The 16,637-nt window shown below is 41.4% G+C and overlaps 1 protein-coding gene across 5 annotated transcripts in view; it reads left to right on the top strand.

Moving 5' to 3' along the window:
• The window catches only part of GRID1 (glutamate ionotropic receptor delta type subunit 1), a 941,602-nt gene that overhangs the window by 822,134 nt on the left and 102,831 nt on the right, over nt 1-16,637 (top strand). For all 5 annotated transcript variants that reach the window (XM_018558342.1, XM_018558343.1, XM_018558345.1 and 2 more), the window contains one exon: nt 4,585-4,723. In XM_018558342.1, the coding sequence (XP_018413844.1) occupies nt 4,585-4,723 (139 nt within the window). The remainder of the gene's footprint in view (nt 1-4,584; nt 4,724-16,637) is intronic.

Here is a 16,637-nt window from a genome sequence, read left to right on the forward strand (position 1 = left end):
CACCCCTGGTAAATATAGTCATTTCTAAGTAGTACACTGTTATGAGAGATGCCATTAGAGTTATTTTTGTTCACAAAAAACAGGTTTGCAAAATACTACTCCATATTGCGAATGTATTATTGACATGATGGTTTCTTATTTAATCCAATAAGTGTTTATTAAAGGTTTTTACAAACAGACATATATACATACACAGAGCCTAGTATCCAAGGCGGATAATTAGCCCGTAACATCATGAATTTGCATAGGATTACATGATACACAGCGTGTTATATGGCAATGGTATATTCGGGGTAAAACCTACACCTTCTATTCCGTCTAATCAGTGAGTGGGCGGACAGTAGCATTATTGTCCTATGCCTTCCAGCCATGTCGCCTCCACAGTGGAGGCCTTAATAAAGCAGACATCAATAGTAGGGTAGATTGGCCTATACCAGCTCACTGAAATCCTGAGAATGTCACTATATATAAAGTCCCATAATAACGCCTAAAGTGTATCAGAAACGTAGAGACATAGGGGGAATATACAGGTAGAAAAATAGTAACGAAGGATGGAAGGGGGAGAAAAAGCAGGGGGACACGGAAGGGTCAGGGGGTAAGGAGTCACCTCACTAGGGGGGAACACTGCATGTGGAGAGCCCACAGTGAAGGGTTTCAAGGCGCCCCCCCCCCCTCTACAGCACCACTCAACCGCCAGGACTTTTTAAGGGAGGATCTCAGTCGTGAACCCAGCCGAGGCCCGGAAGTCGAGCCAGACAGACCAAGTGACTGTGTATTTGTCTCTGGTGTCATGCTCATCCGCAAACAGTCGCTCCAGGTCCGCAATATGGTCCAATTCCAGGGTCCATTCCGCCAAGGATGGGACTACTGGCGTGCGCCAGTGGCGGGGAATGACTGCCCTTGCCGCCGTCAGGAAGTGCCTCAATAGCCCCCGTTTCACCGATTTCAGGGAGCCTGGTATCATACTCAACAGCGTAACCTTGGGGTCATTAGCGGTCTCGGAACCTGTCACTCTGTGGTAGATGTCCAGCACCTGTTGCCAGAACGCCTTTATCGGAGGGCAGCTCCACCAGATGTGGGTCATATCCCCGGGTGAGGCTTGGCAACGCCAGCATGAGTCTGGAACCTGAGGATAGTAGCTGTGTAACACCGCAGGGCATCTATACCATCTAGTTAGAATTTTTAGGTTTTTCTCCTGGGCTTTACTTGCGACGGAGAGGGAGTGTGAGAGAACAAAAGATCTCCCCCACTCCTCCTCGCTAATGGGGAGGTTCAGTTCACTCTCCCACCTCCGGACATAACTCGGACGCTCCGAAGAGGAGAGAGCTGAGAGGAGAGAGTAAAGTATCGAGATGGTGTGTGTAGGGGGGGAGGATTGTAGAAGAATAGAGTCGAAAGCCGTAGGCTCCGCCTCCAGAGCTTCCGGCTGAAGGAAGGAGGCCACAAAGGAGTGGAATTGCCTATTGGTCAACCACATATTGCCGACGGGTGGATCTGACGTGTGTTCTCTCATGGCCACCACCAGTCTTCTGTGAGATTCCCTAGTCCACCGGCCAAATGAGCTTCTATGAAGAGCAGGAGGAAAGGCTGGATTGTTAAAAAGTGGGGTCATGGGTCCAGTATAGGAGGAAATTCCACAACGGGATACGAGATCTGCCTCTAGTGTGGTAATACCTAGCAAAAGCTAGAATCAGCCTATCCCGTACAGGGAAGGCGTAACCTATGTGGGAGGAAGTGGTCGGGGTAGCGATCCAAGAGATGCTACCAGGGCTCGATAAAGAGGGTATAACCACCCCTCTCCATGTCCATAAAAATCAAACAATTCCCACGAACCCAGAACATTCAAACCTCACGATAACAGGCAGGGGGCCTAAGAAACCAACCGGGATCTACAGGCCCTCCCCACTCGCCCATTAACAGTATGGGAGGTGGGGGGGAGGGAGAGGAGAGGTAGTGAGAGAGTCCCTTAAAACGAGCCCTGGGGTCGCAGCGCTCCGTTCAGCACGTCCTTAGCCCACCATGCTCGGCCACTCCCCTGATGGTTTCTTATTTAATTAGACCCATGCAGGTCTTCTCAGATGCATAACTATACACATCTTTCAAAAAAATCTTAATTCATTTTTTTAAGTTGTGATAAATTTGTGATACATAACATTCCATCTGAAACATTACATTTGGTCTCACTATCCAGAGAATTCCAATACTGCAGACTTTATTGAAAGAGCTGAGAGGTTGTAATTTGGTTGGGGGCGTGCAGTGCTGGCATTTTATTGCTTTATTCATTTTTATTCACTAATATACTGGATTTGCTGTGAATTTCAATAATGCAGTATTGGAATTCTCTGGATAGTGCAGTCTGTTCGTATACTGCTGCATTCTAAAGTGGAGACACACCTATTGGACCAGCACCTGGGGAGTCCTGATGGTGGCTAAAGAATTGGAGCGGTGAGATTTCCTTTGACTCTACATTACATTTGGTCTGTTTGGGTAAATAAATGTGTTCAAAGAGCTAAAAATTGTGTCTCTTCTGTACAATATTATCTTGTATAAACTGTTCTGCTAAAAATCACCACCCCTACTGGTCCCTTCTTTTTTTTTTTCATTTCCCTCAGTGATTTGTTCTTCCCTTTCTAGACAACCTCTGTTCTAAATCAATAACTCACAGAAGACAGTTATTACAGGGCTGCTCATATAAACAGATTCAAAATGACTGATGCTCATGATGGTGTTCTAAGATCACAAAATATAATATGAGAAGTATAATGCCAAACACACAGCCCTTATCTCCAGTCATTTCCTGCTTGTGGCACATTGATTTCCATCTCGACATTCCATACCTTAAAGCCTATTTCAGTTTTTACTTTAACCAGTTGACATCCGCGGTGTTAAACCCCCTTCCCATCCAGGCCATTTTTCAGTATTCAGCGCTGCGGTACTTTGACTGACATTTATTCCGTCATGCAGCGCTGTACTGAAATGAATTTTATACCCTTTTTTTGGGGACAGATAGAGCTTTCTTTTGGTGGTATTTATTCACCACTGGGGTTTTTATTTTTTTATATATGAAGGAAAAATTACAGATTTTTTAAAAAAAAAAACAGTTTCCCCTATATTAAATTCTAAAACATTTATAATTTCCCAATTTTTTGGTAAAATATAAAAGACGGGGTCTAGTCGGGTAAAGAGACACTAAACATGTCAAGCCTTAAAATTGCGCACGCGCGCGAAACCTCAAAAAAACTAAATTACCCAAAATTGGCCATAGGCGACGCATTAAAAGCTTTTACCGCTCATCAGTTTAGTGTTATCAGTGATTGATGGCCCTAAAATGATTGCTTTCACTGCGACGTTCGCGGCGATATGTAACATGTGTAGCGCAATTGTCATTTTCGCGTGCTGGCGCATGCGACGCATATTTACGTTTAAATGTGCGTAAACGAAGGTGGGGGGACTTAAACATTGGGGGGGGGTTTACTTTTTTTTATTTGTGACCTGTTATTTTTTTAAACTTTTTTTGTTTGTGACTTTTATTTTTTTTAACTTTTTTTATTTATATAGATTTTTTTTTTTACACTTATTGTTATTGCTATTATATAGGGGGATACCATCCCCCTATATAATAGCACAGGTACACTGACAGGTCCTCTTTATGGAGACATTAGGGGTCCCTAGACCCCTAATGTCACCTGGAGACCCCAAAAGAAGCTGATGAAGCACAGATTTGCTTCATCAGCTTCTTCTATCTGGCATAGGAGCCAGATGACTGACAGGTGAATGCGGAAGTGATGTAATACACATCACTTCTGCATTCACACTACGGAGGGAGAACAGCAAGGAGCTGATCTCCCTCCCTCCTCCTCCTGATGCCCTCCCGAGCCGGTACCGGGCCGCTGATGGGGCAGCGGATCCCGGGATTAAAGGTGAGGGGTCAGGAGGGGGGAGATGGCGGCACCCGCGATCGCGCGGGGGGGGCTCCGAAATTCACGCCATACAACCGATCAGCGGCTATAGAGCCGCTGATCGGTTGTATGTGAAACAGCCGTTAACGGCTGTAGTAACAAGCGGGTCTTTCCTGCCCGTGCGCGCCTCCCTAGCGTGCGCGAGCAGGAAAAAAATGCCGTCTGACGACGGCAACCCGCAGATAGGAGTCAGCCGTCCGTCCGTTTTTTTCTTAACGGGCGGATGGCAAGAGGTTAACTTATTTAAATGGACGTATGTGTGCAGGTTTAAGTTTACTGTTTACAATCGTATTGCTTTGTAAAGTACAAACACTTATTTTTAAAATTAAAAATAAACTTTCCTTTCAAGCACCTTTCTCATAACCTTGTGGCCTCCATCATCTCATGTGCAGATATTTAATTCCATGCTTCATTGAGTACAAATGTCTTTAGGTCATAGTATGTAACCCAATGAGAGATGGCCTCTCTTATAAAACACGACTCCTCATTACTTGGAACAAGTAACAATTGTGTACTCATGGCTTTTATGGATTCTTTCTAATTGTTTTATTTTTCCTTCTACATTTTTTTACAGGTGAATTATTTTAAATATTTTTATTAATATTGGCTTATCTTATATGCTTAGGTGGAGAATCTGTGGCAAATTCTGTGGCAATGCGGATTGTGATGGGCAGCTGGTGGCTTTTTACCCTTATTGTGTGTTCCTCTTATACAGCCAATCTGGCAGCATTCTTAACTGTGTCAAGGATGGACAACCCAATAAGGTACAGTTAATTTTATTATCTCAGTTTTTATGTCATTTAACTCAAAGTATGACATTAAAGCTTTGTTTCTAAAAGTGTTTGTAACATTCATAAATGTGGTATGCCTTTGGTTTATGTCTTAACAAACAGATTGCAAACTGTTGTCTAGAACTGCCGAAAATGGAAAATGTTACTAAAAGCGCCCAAAACTTTCATTTTAATTTGGTCCATAGTGTAAAAAGACACTATGGAGCTGATTATTTAAGTGAGGGAAATGTGCAAAAGTCAACTACAGTTCGTCTGTGTGAAATTTGAGCATCCAACCATGAACAAAAGGACTCTTCTTCAATGTGATTGGATACGTGAAGTACACGTCCATTTATTCTGCTGCACTTTACTTCACTACTTAACAGTTTGGGAAGTGAAATGCAATTAAGTGAACCTTTGCTTGCTTCAAACTTCTAGTCAAATGCAGGGTTATGTAAAATTAAACTTGAATAGTACATTCAGTGGCCACATTGTTAAAATGCAACACAGTGTACAAAAATCTTACGTTTGGACAGCGATTATAAAATAATTGGTTCCCCAGTACTTTCTGGCATAGGCCTTCTAGATGCATCTTTTGAGTTTAATGTTATTAGGTCTCCTGCTACCTGGATAGGCTGGACAGTTAAGGTGAAGGAAAGCCTGATTACCTCAAGATGCATATAGAAGGCTTAGGCAACTGCTGGGTGGGGAAAGGGGACCTCAATGAAATGTGAATTGTTCATATTGAGGCCTTGTTCACACCAAATGCAGATCAGATCTGCATGAGTTTCTGCACATGCAGTGCAGTGGGTTTTGCCACGTTTTTGATGCGTTCCAGGCTGTTTTTGGTTAAAAAATATATTTGTTTTAGTTTAAAATGGCCTTTCAGTGCGTTCCAGGCATTTGCATGCATTTTTGATGCGTTTGCATGCGTTCCAGAGCAGATCCAGAGCAGGTAAAATAGGGCCTGCTGCCTGTGATGTGAACTGGAGCTAAAAATACCATTGGAATACATTGGACACAGTTTTGCTCCGGTCTATAACTGCTCTGCTCCTGGAACGCGCTTGGTGTAAACAAGGCCTAAGAGTTGATCTGCATTAAAGTGACAGTAAACACAGGAGTTAAACCTTAAAGGACATGTCCACCTTTGTAAGTGATTTTGAGTTTTTGGTGGTAATGTGGAGGTGCAGGGGGGATGTACATGTGTGTGTATTCTCAGGAGTCACATGGCTGTTTTTCATACTTTATTTTATAGATTATTTTACAGGCCAGAGGCCTAGAAGTCCAAAATTCCCTCCACAATATATTCAATCCGTCTCTCAGAGGGTCGGGTTGTTATTGCTAAACTGCAATCAGCTGTTTCCCCCCTCCACCCCCCCTCCCCTCTGAGAGAGCAGAGAGCAGAGATGAGTCATCAGCACAGCTTCTCAGAGCCCCTGTGTTAGAATCTCCTGTCACTTGTCCTTTTCTATAGACTTCTCTCTGTGTCCTGTGTCTCTCTCCGATCTCTTCCCCTTATCCTGGGTCACATTTATTCTCTGCTGCCCCAAGTCCAGGTCCCCCAATGTCCCCCCTCCTCTCCCCCCACCATTCTTCTCATTTACAGATATGACTGCTAGAACAGATAAAAAGACATTGGGGGGTAATTGATTAAAATTGGAGTGAACAGAATCTGGAGCCATTGCTCATAGCAACCAATCAGCTTCTCTCTTCAGTTTGTTCCGTTAAGATTTGAAAATGAGAGAGAGAAGCTGATTGGCTGCCATGCACAGCTGCACCAGATTTTGCCTTCTCCAGTTTCAATAGATCCCCCCACTGTGCAGTGTCACCGGGGATGTGCGGGGAGCACATCTCTGGTGACCCCGCACATCTCTGGTGACCCCGCATATCTCCGATAACCCTGCAAATCCAGGTTCCTCAAACCAATCAGCTTCTCTCCAGTTTGTTCAAGTAAGATTTGAAAATGAAAGAGAGAAGCTGATAGGTTGCCATGCACAGCTGCTCTAGATTTTGCCTGCTCCAGTTTCGATAGCTCACCCCACTATGTGGTGTCACCGGGGATGTGCGGGGTCACCAGAGATTGTGCGGGGTCACCGGGGATGTGCGGGGTCACCAGAGATTGTATGGTGTCACCGCACACGTGCTCTCCGCACATCCCTGGTGACCCCACAAATCCCCGGATGACCCCCGCACATCCCCAGTGACACCACACAGTGAGGGATCTATCGAAACTGGAGCAAGCAGAATCCAGAGCAACTGTGCATGGCAACCAATCAGCTTCTCTCTTCATTTTCAAAACTTACTTGAACAAACTGGAGAGAAGCTGATTGGTTGGCTTATGTGTGTATCACTCAGCTGTAGATCTTCAAATCATCTCTGAATTCATGCTGACATTGTCCACTGTCCTACTATTTGGGAGCAGTGCAGCAGCATTGTCTTCCCATCATAGGATGCTGCATGAGGTAGACTTTACTGGTAGGATTCACAAGTAATTGTAAGACTTTGAAAGGGGATGAATGGGAAACTGTAAGGGTAGAACTGCTGTAGCACATATTTTTAATGGAAGGCTATAGTTCAACAACCCTGTAAGTTCTGATGCACTCAAATGTAGATGCAGCAGCACGCTGCCTTTTCCTATCTGTATGGAAAGCAGATGACATAATAGAAAATATGGCAAAATTACTGGAATTGTACTAAACTGATTCAGACCATGGATTAACAGAATTTGGCATAATGTATAACTGCTTTTATATATTATGGGATACATTCTTCTAGAGAGGAATCTTACAACTCCTTCCATTATATTTAAATATAAACTTAAAGATAATTTCCAAGGATGGACAATGTCCTTAATTGGAACCTTCTAAATGTATGAAAAATCATCACACATTCATCTGTTGAACATGCTAATATAACATATACCATGTTAAAAACATAGTGGTTGTTGCTGCTAACGTTAATTAATCCAGCCTGGTGAATGAGTTTGGAGTTTTACAAATTATCTCCAAGATCTCAAATGAAAATTAGTAAAAAATCAGAATGGGTCAAAATTAGATGTGGATGTAGACAATTATTTTGGTGACATTTCTGCTTTTTACATTTATTCCTGAGAATAAGTTCAGAAGTAGGATTGTACTCTACTTTATTATCTATTTTATTAGGTAGTTTTAATGTGTGATATTCCAGAATGAAATAGTCGAATAATTGCAACCCTTTTATTGTTCTTTCATGCCTTTCAGCCTTATTCTTTTTCTGATGTTCCATCTAGTGGCACGTATTAAACAGAAAAGACTGCTTAGCCAAAAAAAAAGTTCCTCAAAATGAAGCTTAGTTGATAGCATGCTAAACAATATGACTTAAATAATGTAGTGATAACAACAGCCATGCATTTCAAATCCAAGCACCAGCAACACTGTTTTTTTCTGTCAGAAAGCAATCTATCTGTGATTGGAGAGGCGAGAGTCTGGAGACTGAAGAATCAGATATCCCACAGGGATGACTTGCTTACAGCTTTTACACCACTGCTGTGCCAAAGCTTCAGGTGCGCTGCGATGTCTGGAAGCAATGAGAATCCTTTGAGAAGTGTAACTTTTTACATCATTTACTATTCCTCGCTGTTTAAAAATGAAGAACAGCCTGGCAATCTGTGCTAAAAGATGGTGTTTGGAAAGCACTGCATACGCACATCATTTTCAAGTTGTCTGAGATATGTTTTAGATTAGCTCTTCTAAAGAAATGGATACAAGTAAAAATATAAGCCGTGTAGTTTGGCAGTAAAATTAGGTTATAAATCTTGTGATGAAATTATACGTGGAGCTTGAAGTGATATTAATCTTTTTTTTGTTTTTTGATAATTAGTCTTTATACCCTTTATTTCATTTTAAACAAGGGAATATAAAGTGTGCAGTCACAATGTAGTAGAAGTATGTTTGCTTCTTGCCATTAAAGTGTATCAAAAATCAACTTTTCTTTTTAGGTTTAGATACATTGTAGGAAAGAACTGCTATAACCGTTCTTTTTTTTCCTGGTCACTATTATCACTGAGACAGAAAGTAATAGGAACCAGTTGTTTCTGCAACAGGAGGTGAGGGGAATTTTTCCATTGGGGACACATTAATCCAATATAGTTGGCTGCATTAATTCGCTATATTTTAACTATGGTCATTTGAATTAAGATACAGATCTGCTCTAAAGTACTTCATGTGCCTTTACCAATAAAAATATGTTGGCTGCCCTTGACCAGTTCATAGGACCATAGAAAAGACCAGGTGAATTATTGTCTTTTTTAAAATCTAATTCACTACCTTTGCTGAAAGTCTGTTAGAAGCATCCACTACCCTTTGGGTAAAATATTGCTTTCTAACCTTACTTGGCTAGCTTTAGGTCATACACCCATGTTCTTGCTTTCGGCTTCATATTTGCACTACTGAACCTATTTCACCTCAATGTATGTAAAGGTTTCAATCAAACTCCTTCCTTTTTTCCGTTGAAGCTGTACATAAACAAAACACCTGGAGTCTTGTGATATGTTTTATTATCCATCAAAATCAATTATGTTGCCCTTCCCTGAACTCTCTTTATTTTATTAATATCATGTCTGCAGAACAGGACACAGTCTTCTAAATTGTGCGTCAGGCTACCTGACTTCTTTTGAACTGTATACACGACAGAAAGTGAAGTTTTAGATTAGTCAGACCACATGATCCTCATACTAGTTTTACGTTTGCAGCTTAAAAGTGATACTAAACTCAGGAGTTAAACCTTAGAAATGCATTCTAGTACCTTACCTATTAACAAAAATGTGTCTTATTTGTGCATCACTCAGCTGTAGATCCTCAAGACATTTCTGAATTGATGCTGACACTGTTCTTCCTTCTCGATGGTGGGTACTTTTGTTCTTCATGGTCCCTGTGTGTGTTGTATAGTTGTATAGTAGCCACCACTATATTAGCCACCACTCCAAGCTCACTCCCGTGATGGATTACAAGCTTACATTTAGTTTACTAATTTGTATTAAGATTTTAGTCAATCACAGGTTTGAGCATGGAGCGGTGGCTACTTTACGACACACACAAGGACCATGGAGAACAAAAGTAGCCACTCTCCAGAAGGAAGGACAGTGTCAGCACAAATTCAGAGATGATTTGGCGATCTACAGCTGAGTGATTGTCAGGGCCTGGCTTTGGAAGTGTATGGTGGATCACAGCTGCGGTTCCAACTGTGTGATTAGTGCGGTTGTCAGGCTAAAATCCCCGGCGGCTCTCTCAATCATAAACGGAGAGTTGGGGATTTAGTCATCATGGACCGCTAGCAATAATCAGTAGTAACAGGCGAGTAGGTTAAAGATTATTAATTTATAACCCTGATCTTGGTATTCCTATCTGGAATTGTGGTATAAGCGGATGATATAGTCTCTAAGACGGATAACAGCAGCAATCCCCTTTACACAGCAAATATGACAATTGTATTGCAAGGAAGAGAGGTGATACCCAAAGTCTCCACCAGAGGGCAGTGTATATGAGCCGAGACAATTGCAGAGTAGATATATCAGATACTTGCGGTTTGGTGGTATGAGAGATCAGCTGCACGCAAGAGGAGTCCAGTGGAGGCTGGCTGCTGGGGAGCTGTAAGGATCCGTGAGGAGAGGTTCGAGGCAGGTTGGTGACGTCACGCGGCCGTGGGCTACTTCCGCGTTCCAGCTTGGAACGCACAGTAGCTTCGGTCAAGGGGGAGGAGGCCTGCGGCGGTCACCCCGGCCGATGCGCCCCAGCCTGGAACGCAGTCGGGAGGAGCCAGGAACCCGGGGAACATTACAGTGATACACAAATAAGCTGCATTTTTGTTGATAGCGTACTTAAATGCATTTTTTAGATTTAACTCTTGAGTTTAGTATCACTTTAAAAATCACTGAAGATGCTGGATCAGTATGGCAGCCAGGCAACTAGCATATTCAAAAGTAATCAGGGAACCTACAGACCTCCTTAAGCATAGGTTTCCTTTATTGTGATGAAGGAAGATGTGCTCCTGTATCTAAAGTAAAGTGCACCATTGTTCTGTTAGTTAATCTGTGCATGTATTTTAAAACTAATTTAGGATTTGCAGTCTCTAGCATCTTTAAATAGTTGCCCATTGCCTTTGAGCTGTTTCTGCCCTCTCTTTCATATTTTATACCCTGGACCATGACAATACATTGAATAAAATGATAATGTCAGAATATGTTATTAAACTCCTATGGTTCAGTGCCTGAAGTGTAGGCCCTGGGAGGATATACAATTTCACATTTTCCATGTAGTATTTATCAAGCAGACTTGATACATGTTTTATGGAAGAAAGATCCATTTCCTGGTACTAAGTATACATAATTGCTCAATCACAAAAGACTCAGATTAGGCAAATACTGTAAAGCATATAAAAAGAATGATTTGAATACCTATAAATATTAGTATAAGGCATTTAATATATACAAATATATATATTGAGACAACACTTTTGATGTAAGCTTTATCTCAATGCCTACCTTCTATACTAAGAAAACCCAATCAAGGTGACAATAAAGAAAACAAACACAGCAGTGGTGAAGGATGAAATGACATGCTACACTTTATTACATTTATTAGAGACAGCTTCAAACTGGCTGAATATGATGGACAGGACCACTATATCCTCATATATTAGTTCTAGGTCTATGCCTTAATATGTATTTAGCAGAGAGCACATCCAGAGGGTGTCACTCAGGCTTCCTTACCCCATTATTGTCTCATCTTCCAAATTCATGTACACTACCTGTTATCTGGAACACCAAAGAGGATGCCAAAATAATTTTTTGGATTCCCAAAGTTACCTCTTTGGGGTCCGAATCAAGGTAAACTTGGTTTGATTTTAAAAATAAAAGTCAAAATCAGATTTCTTGCTGTAGGCAATAGCTATGTTGTTCCCAGTTCTGCAGTTTTCATAAAACTTTCTGATAAATGTTGTTTGTTATAAGGCACAATGTATTTCTCCTTTACAAATAAAAACAAATCAAAAGGAAAGTAATATGCAATTTCAGTCAGTACTTACCTCAAAGGGACACTGGGGTTGATATACTAAAGGAACATATAAAGTTTACCAAGCATAGTGAATTTTCCCCTTTCAGAGTGGATGTTATTGAAAGAGGTGAAGCTGTGTTCACTTTAAATATTTCATCATGTGTGAGGGAATTAAAATAAAATCATTGTTTTACTCCTTTGGTAAATAAACTCCATTGTCACTTCGCCCATTCAGGACAAAGTGACCGGGTCTTTTGAAAGATGGGAGTCAAACCCTGAGTGCAATGTTGGATGGTGTTAGAGCTTGCACAGCCGATGATGTAATTCTACTCCTCACATGAGTGTTCAAGCTTGGTGATTGGCCACTAGTCCTGAGTACTGCATCCTGGAAGGAGATCACATGCTCCCCATAACCAGAAACACTTAGTATTTTGGGGGGCTCTGACAGAGCAATGTAGTGGGGGCAGTGTGCCAAAGATGACTAATAGTGTGTGCAAGGGTGGGCTCTTGAAACACTCTGTAATAGATAAAGGGGCAGAGTCCCTTTAAGTTAATACCTACAGTTAAACTGTAAGCTATGTAGTCTGATCAGACTGAAGACTTGCTCTGAGACAGTGATCTAGCAAAACACAATTACTCGGCTGCGCTACATATGCTATTAAAGAATAACCTCACTTTAAGTGAGTCCCACACCACCCCCTTGCCCTGGGCAGTATTCTGAATCAGAGATTTGCGATGACATTTATTCTTTTGATTAGGAAGACAAGGGGTGTTATGGGGCTTTTTTAATGCACATGCACACATTTTTATACTGCTGATCACATTCATGACTGAGTATATATACAAAAAAAAACTATAGATTCCATTTAATTTTATAAAAGAATACATTTATATTACAAAAAGCTACTTGTGGGAGCAGCGACAGTGCAAGCTGTGAGTGATTTTTCTACACATAGAAGGAAGTTGGTGCCATCAATCCAGATTTCATCAGACTAATTTGTCTTTAATTTGAAATGCTATTCATTTAGAATAGACCGTAATATATAAACTTGCAGAAGGTGTAACCATTTATTGCTGGCAAGGTAGCACTCATCTGTATCAGAGGTTAAATAGAAAATGGCAATAGATAAAACTTTGACAGACATATTTGTCTTGTTGCTGTTTGTTACCGCAGGTTGCATGGGTATCTCTGTAAAACACATTGTTAATCTCCTTGTTGAATTGTGTGTAATATATATTTTTGATCACAGAAACAGTGAGCCAATCCTGATACTTGAATGGGGAGTGATATGTGAACTTCTAAATTCTAGCAAATAAAGATCACATCCTTCAACCTAATGGCACATATAAAAGAATGAAAATCATCCATCATTAACTTTAAATTTGTAGGAGTGGACTGCCTAGAGGTGGATGTGATTTGACTGGAGAAAATATAATTTTCAGTTAGGGTACACAAACAGCATTAGATTTAGAAACTCAGTAGAATAAAGATTATGGAAATGAACCTGCAGAGAACAAAATGACTACATGTGGCAAAATGAAAAAAGGAATGTCTCCAACACACGCAAATGGGTTGTATAGACATGCTTGTAACATGTGTTTGGCATGCACTGTTATATCCAACAAGACACATAACAGCCTTATAAAACTTTTTTAGAAGAAGAAAACCAGGTACATGATCTTCAAACAGGTAGGCGCATATAAAAGAAAAGTATTGGGAGGGTAAAATGTGTTCTTCCCAATACTTTGAGCTGGTGTGTGACACTGCAGGTGTCACATGCCAGTTCTATAGATTGAGTGCTGAGGGATAATGAACTGCAAATTGCTCAGTTCATGGTCTTCTTCCTGCAGAGAGCAGTGACTATCAGTCACTGCTCCATGCAGGAATTCCCCCTCCCCACTCTGTTCCTCCAGACCTTATTGGAGGGACAAACAGGGGACGGTGTGGGCTCAGCTGGCTTTGGCTCTAGATAGACAAAGCTTGTTGCCAATCAGGCAGGGGGGTAGATGCCGATAACATTGTTGGTATATTTCCTAAAACAAAATACATATTGACCAGGAGTGGAGGATTCTGGGAAGATTGATTTTTGGGTTGGTTGGAGATCTGTTTTGATCATACAGGTTTCTTCTTAGCATGTGTATAAATGTGAACCTGTGAGCATAGGAATATGAGGGTTGACTTGTTTTAAAGTGTTAAAGGCTTGAGGGCTCTCTACCCTGGCAGGTTTTGTTGTTACTCATCAATTACTTTATATATGATTATATAATGACTTTTATCTACATTGCCACTCATCGGCTCATTATTTGGGATGAAGCCTTTTCGAGTTTTTGTCTTAGCAAAACTGCTTTAAAAAGTCTTTATTCCAGTATAATTTATATTCAATACAAGGATACAACATAAATGGTTATACAATGTTGTTCCTTTATGAAAACTGTAGTAAGGAGGTCTGTTATATTTCCAAATGAGAACAAAAAAAGAAACATTTGATTACAACAGGTTTCCTGCATTCATCAATATTCAACCTGGACATGTTCCAAGAATGGGGAAGATCTGAGTTCTGCCTTGCTGATGAAGACATTAGTGAAAGTCATTATATAAGCTAGAATAGTAAAGCAGAGCTTACTGTACAGGTTGTATAGCTTTATGCATATATACATCAGTTGATGTTATTAGTTAAATCTGTGAAAAAGTAAAATCAATGCATTATAGTCTTGGGTTATGCTTGTTAATGTAAAGTAGTTCATAAGATACCCAGTAAGCAGTCAGTCTGCATCAAACCAGTCAAAATGGTCATCAACTTGTCCTTGCTATGCCATTAATGTGTCTACATTGCAGAGTAGATTATAACCTATGACCATTTTCTAAAAGGTTATATTGTTGAAATTAACATTTTCTAGCTTGTGGACATCAGGCTACATAGAGAAGTTGTGCATTTTATGGAGCCTGAGTTGCAAGATCATTCTTTCTGTAAATTAAGCAACATGCTGTGAAATGAGGGCAGATGAAAAGAGTCCTGAGAAGATTCAAATAGGTTTAAATGGAAGTGTTTGTCAGATAAAGCCTTGCACTTGATCTTTTGAATTTTTGATTAGGAGCTGTTAAAAGTTCACGTCCAGGAAAAGTGCAAGTCAGATCAAAAACATGTAGGATTTCTGTGTGTGTATATGTGTGTGTATGGGTGTATATATCTGTATGTGTGTGTGTGTATGTATATATATATATATATATATAAAGCCTTGCCCCAACAGGTACACCTCCTCTCTCTATTAATTAGCCTGCACCTGATAGTGAGTGAGAGAGGTAGAGAGCTCAGAGAGAGATCTTCTGGGCTGCCCTGGGTGGATGCAGAGACAGACTAGAGAGCGTCTGAATGTCTGTGGAATAAGGTCTGGCAGAAAAACTGTATGTAACGGACTGTGATTTTTCTATGCATGTCCATTTATACTGGAGGCTGGCATAGCCCCTCCAGTAGGAAGTAGTGAGGGATACTACTGTTAGTTAGCCTCCTAAGCTGCAGTAGGCCTTTTTGCTTGTATTACTTTTGTTTCTGCCAGAAGTGGTTTTGTTTAAAGAAGGGAAAAGTCCGACCAGTGACTTTCCAAATTCTCACTCTGCCATCTGCATGATGCAACTGGAAATGTGATTCATCGGACCACATGACTTTTTTCCAATGCTCGACTGTCCAATCCTTGTGTTCCTGTGCGAATTGGAGACGTTTTATCTTGTTAACTGCAGACAGCAAATGCGTTCGAACAGGCCTTTGGCTTCCATATCCCATACGATGCAGTGTACGGCAAACAGTGTGCGTTCAAAGATCATTTGAGAGGATCCCTGATTAAGATCTGCAGTAATTTGATGCACTGTTGCCCTTCTGTTGTCTTATACCAGGTTTGCCACTCTCCAATCTGCCCTAACATTGACTAGTCGCTGACGGCCACAATTCGCACGTTCAAACCCAGATTTTCGGCTGACAGTCCAGTCTTTAAACACTTTAACAACAGCTGCTCTTGAACATTTAACAAATTCTGCTGTTTTGCTGATACTCGCTCCATGGCTCCGAGCGCCAACAATCATCCTACATTCAAAGGCTTTTAAATCGAGTTGTTTACCCATATCTTCAGAAAAAAAAATCACTTCTACTGTCGTGGTAAACAACCTGCTTCCCTATTTATAATGGTCTGGCCCTCTAGCAACTTCAGCGCGAAATTATAGCTAATTTGCCTATAAACGTATCATGTCGGCATACCTACGGGATATAGCAAGCAAACTCCCTCATGGGCGGGAAATATTACGAATAAACACCAAACTGCACCCCGATATGCTGCAATACAAAGCGTTTATTGTGACAGAGCAGAAAAGTACAGCTGAGCCAAAGTTGGCCCACAGGGACGCTGCCACGTCCAATTTGTAATGCCGTACAAATGTGTTGTGCGAAGACCACCTGGCGGTCTTGCAGATGTCCTCAATTGAGACCTTGGCGTATGATGCCCAGGACGTAGACACCCCTCTCGTCGAATGTGCCCGAACTTCTACTGGAGGAGTAAGGCCCTGATTAGTATAAGTTGATTTGATTGTCGCTTGAATCCATGTAGATAGGATCTTTGGTGATGCCTGCAAACCTCTCCTTGCCCCTCGAGGCAGTACGAATAACCTATCCGATCTGCGGAAGGCACTAGTCCTCTGTAAATACTCCCGTATCAGGGCGACCAGATCCAGAGCGAGCAATTGGTCTCCCCCTGTATGCTGCTGCAGAGTGTTACAGCCGGGCAGGATGACCTCCCAATCCGAATGGAAGGCAGAGGCAACCTTGGGCCTAAAGTCCGGAGAGGGCCGTAGGATCACCCTGTCCTCGAGCAGGACACAAAATGGCTCTTTATAA

Source organism: Nanorana parkeri, unplaced genomic scaffold (assembly GCF_000935625.1).
Source record: "Nanorana parkeri isolate BGI_ZX_2015 unplaced genomic scaffold, ASM93562v1 scaffold333, whole genome shotgun sequence".
Taxonomy (NCBI): Eukaryota; Metazoa; Chordata; class Amphibia; order Anura; family Dicroglossidae; genus Nanorana; species Nanorana parkeri.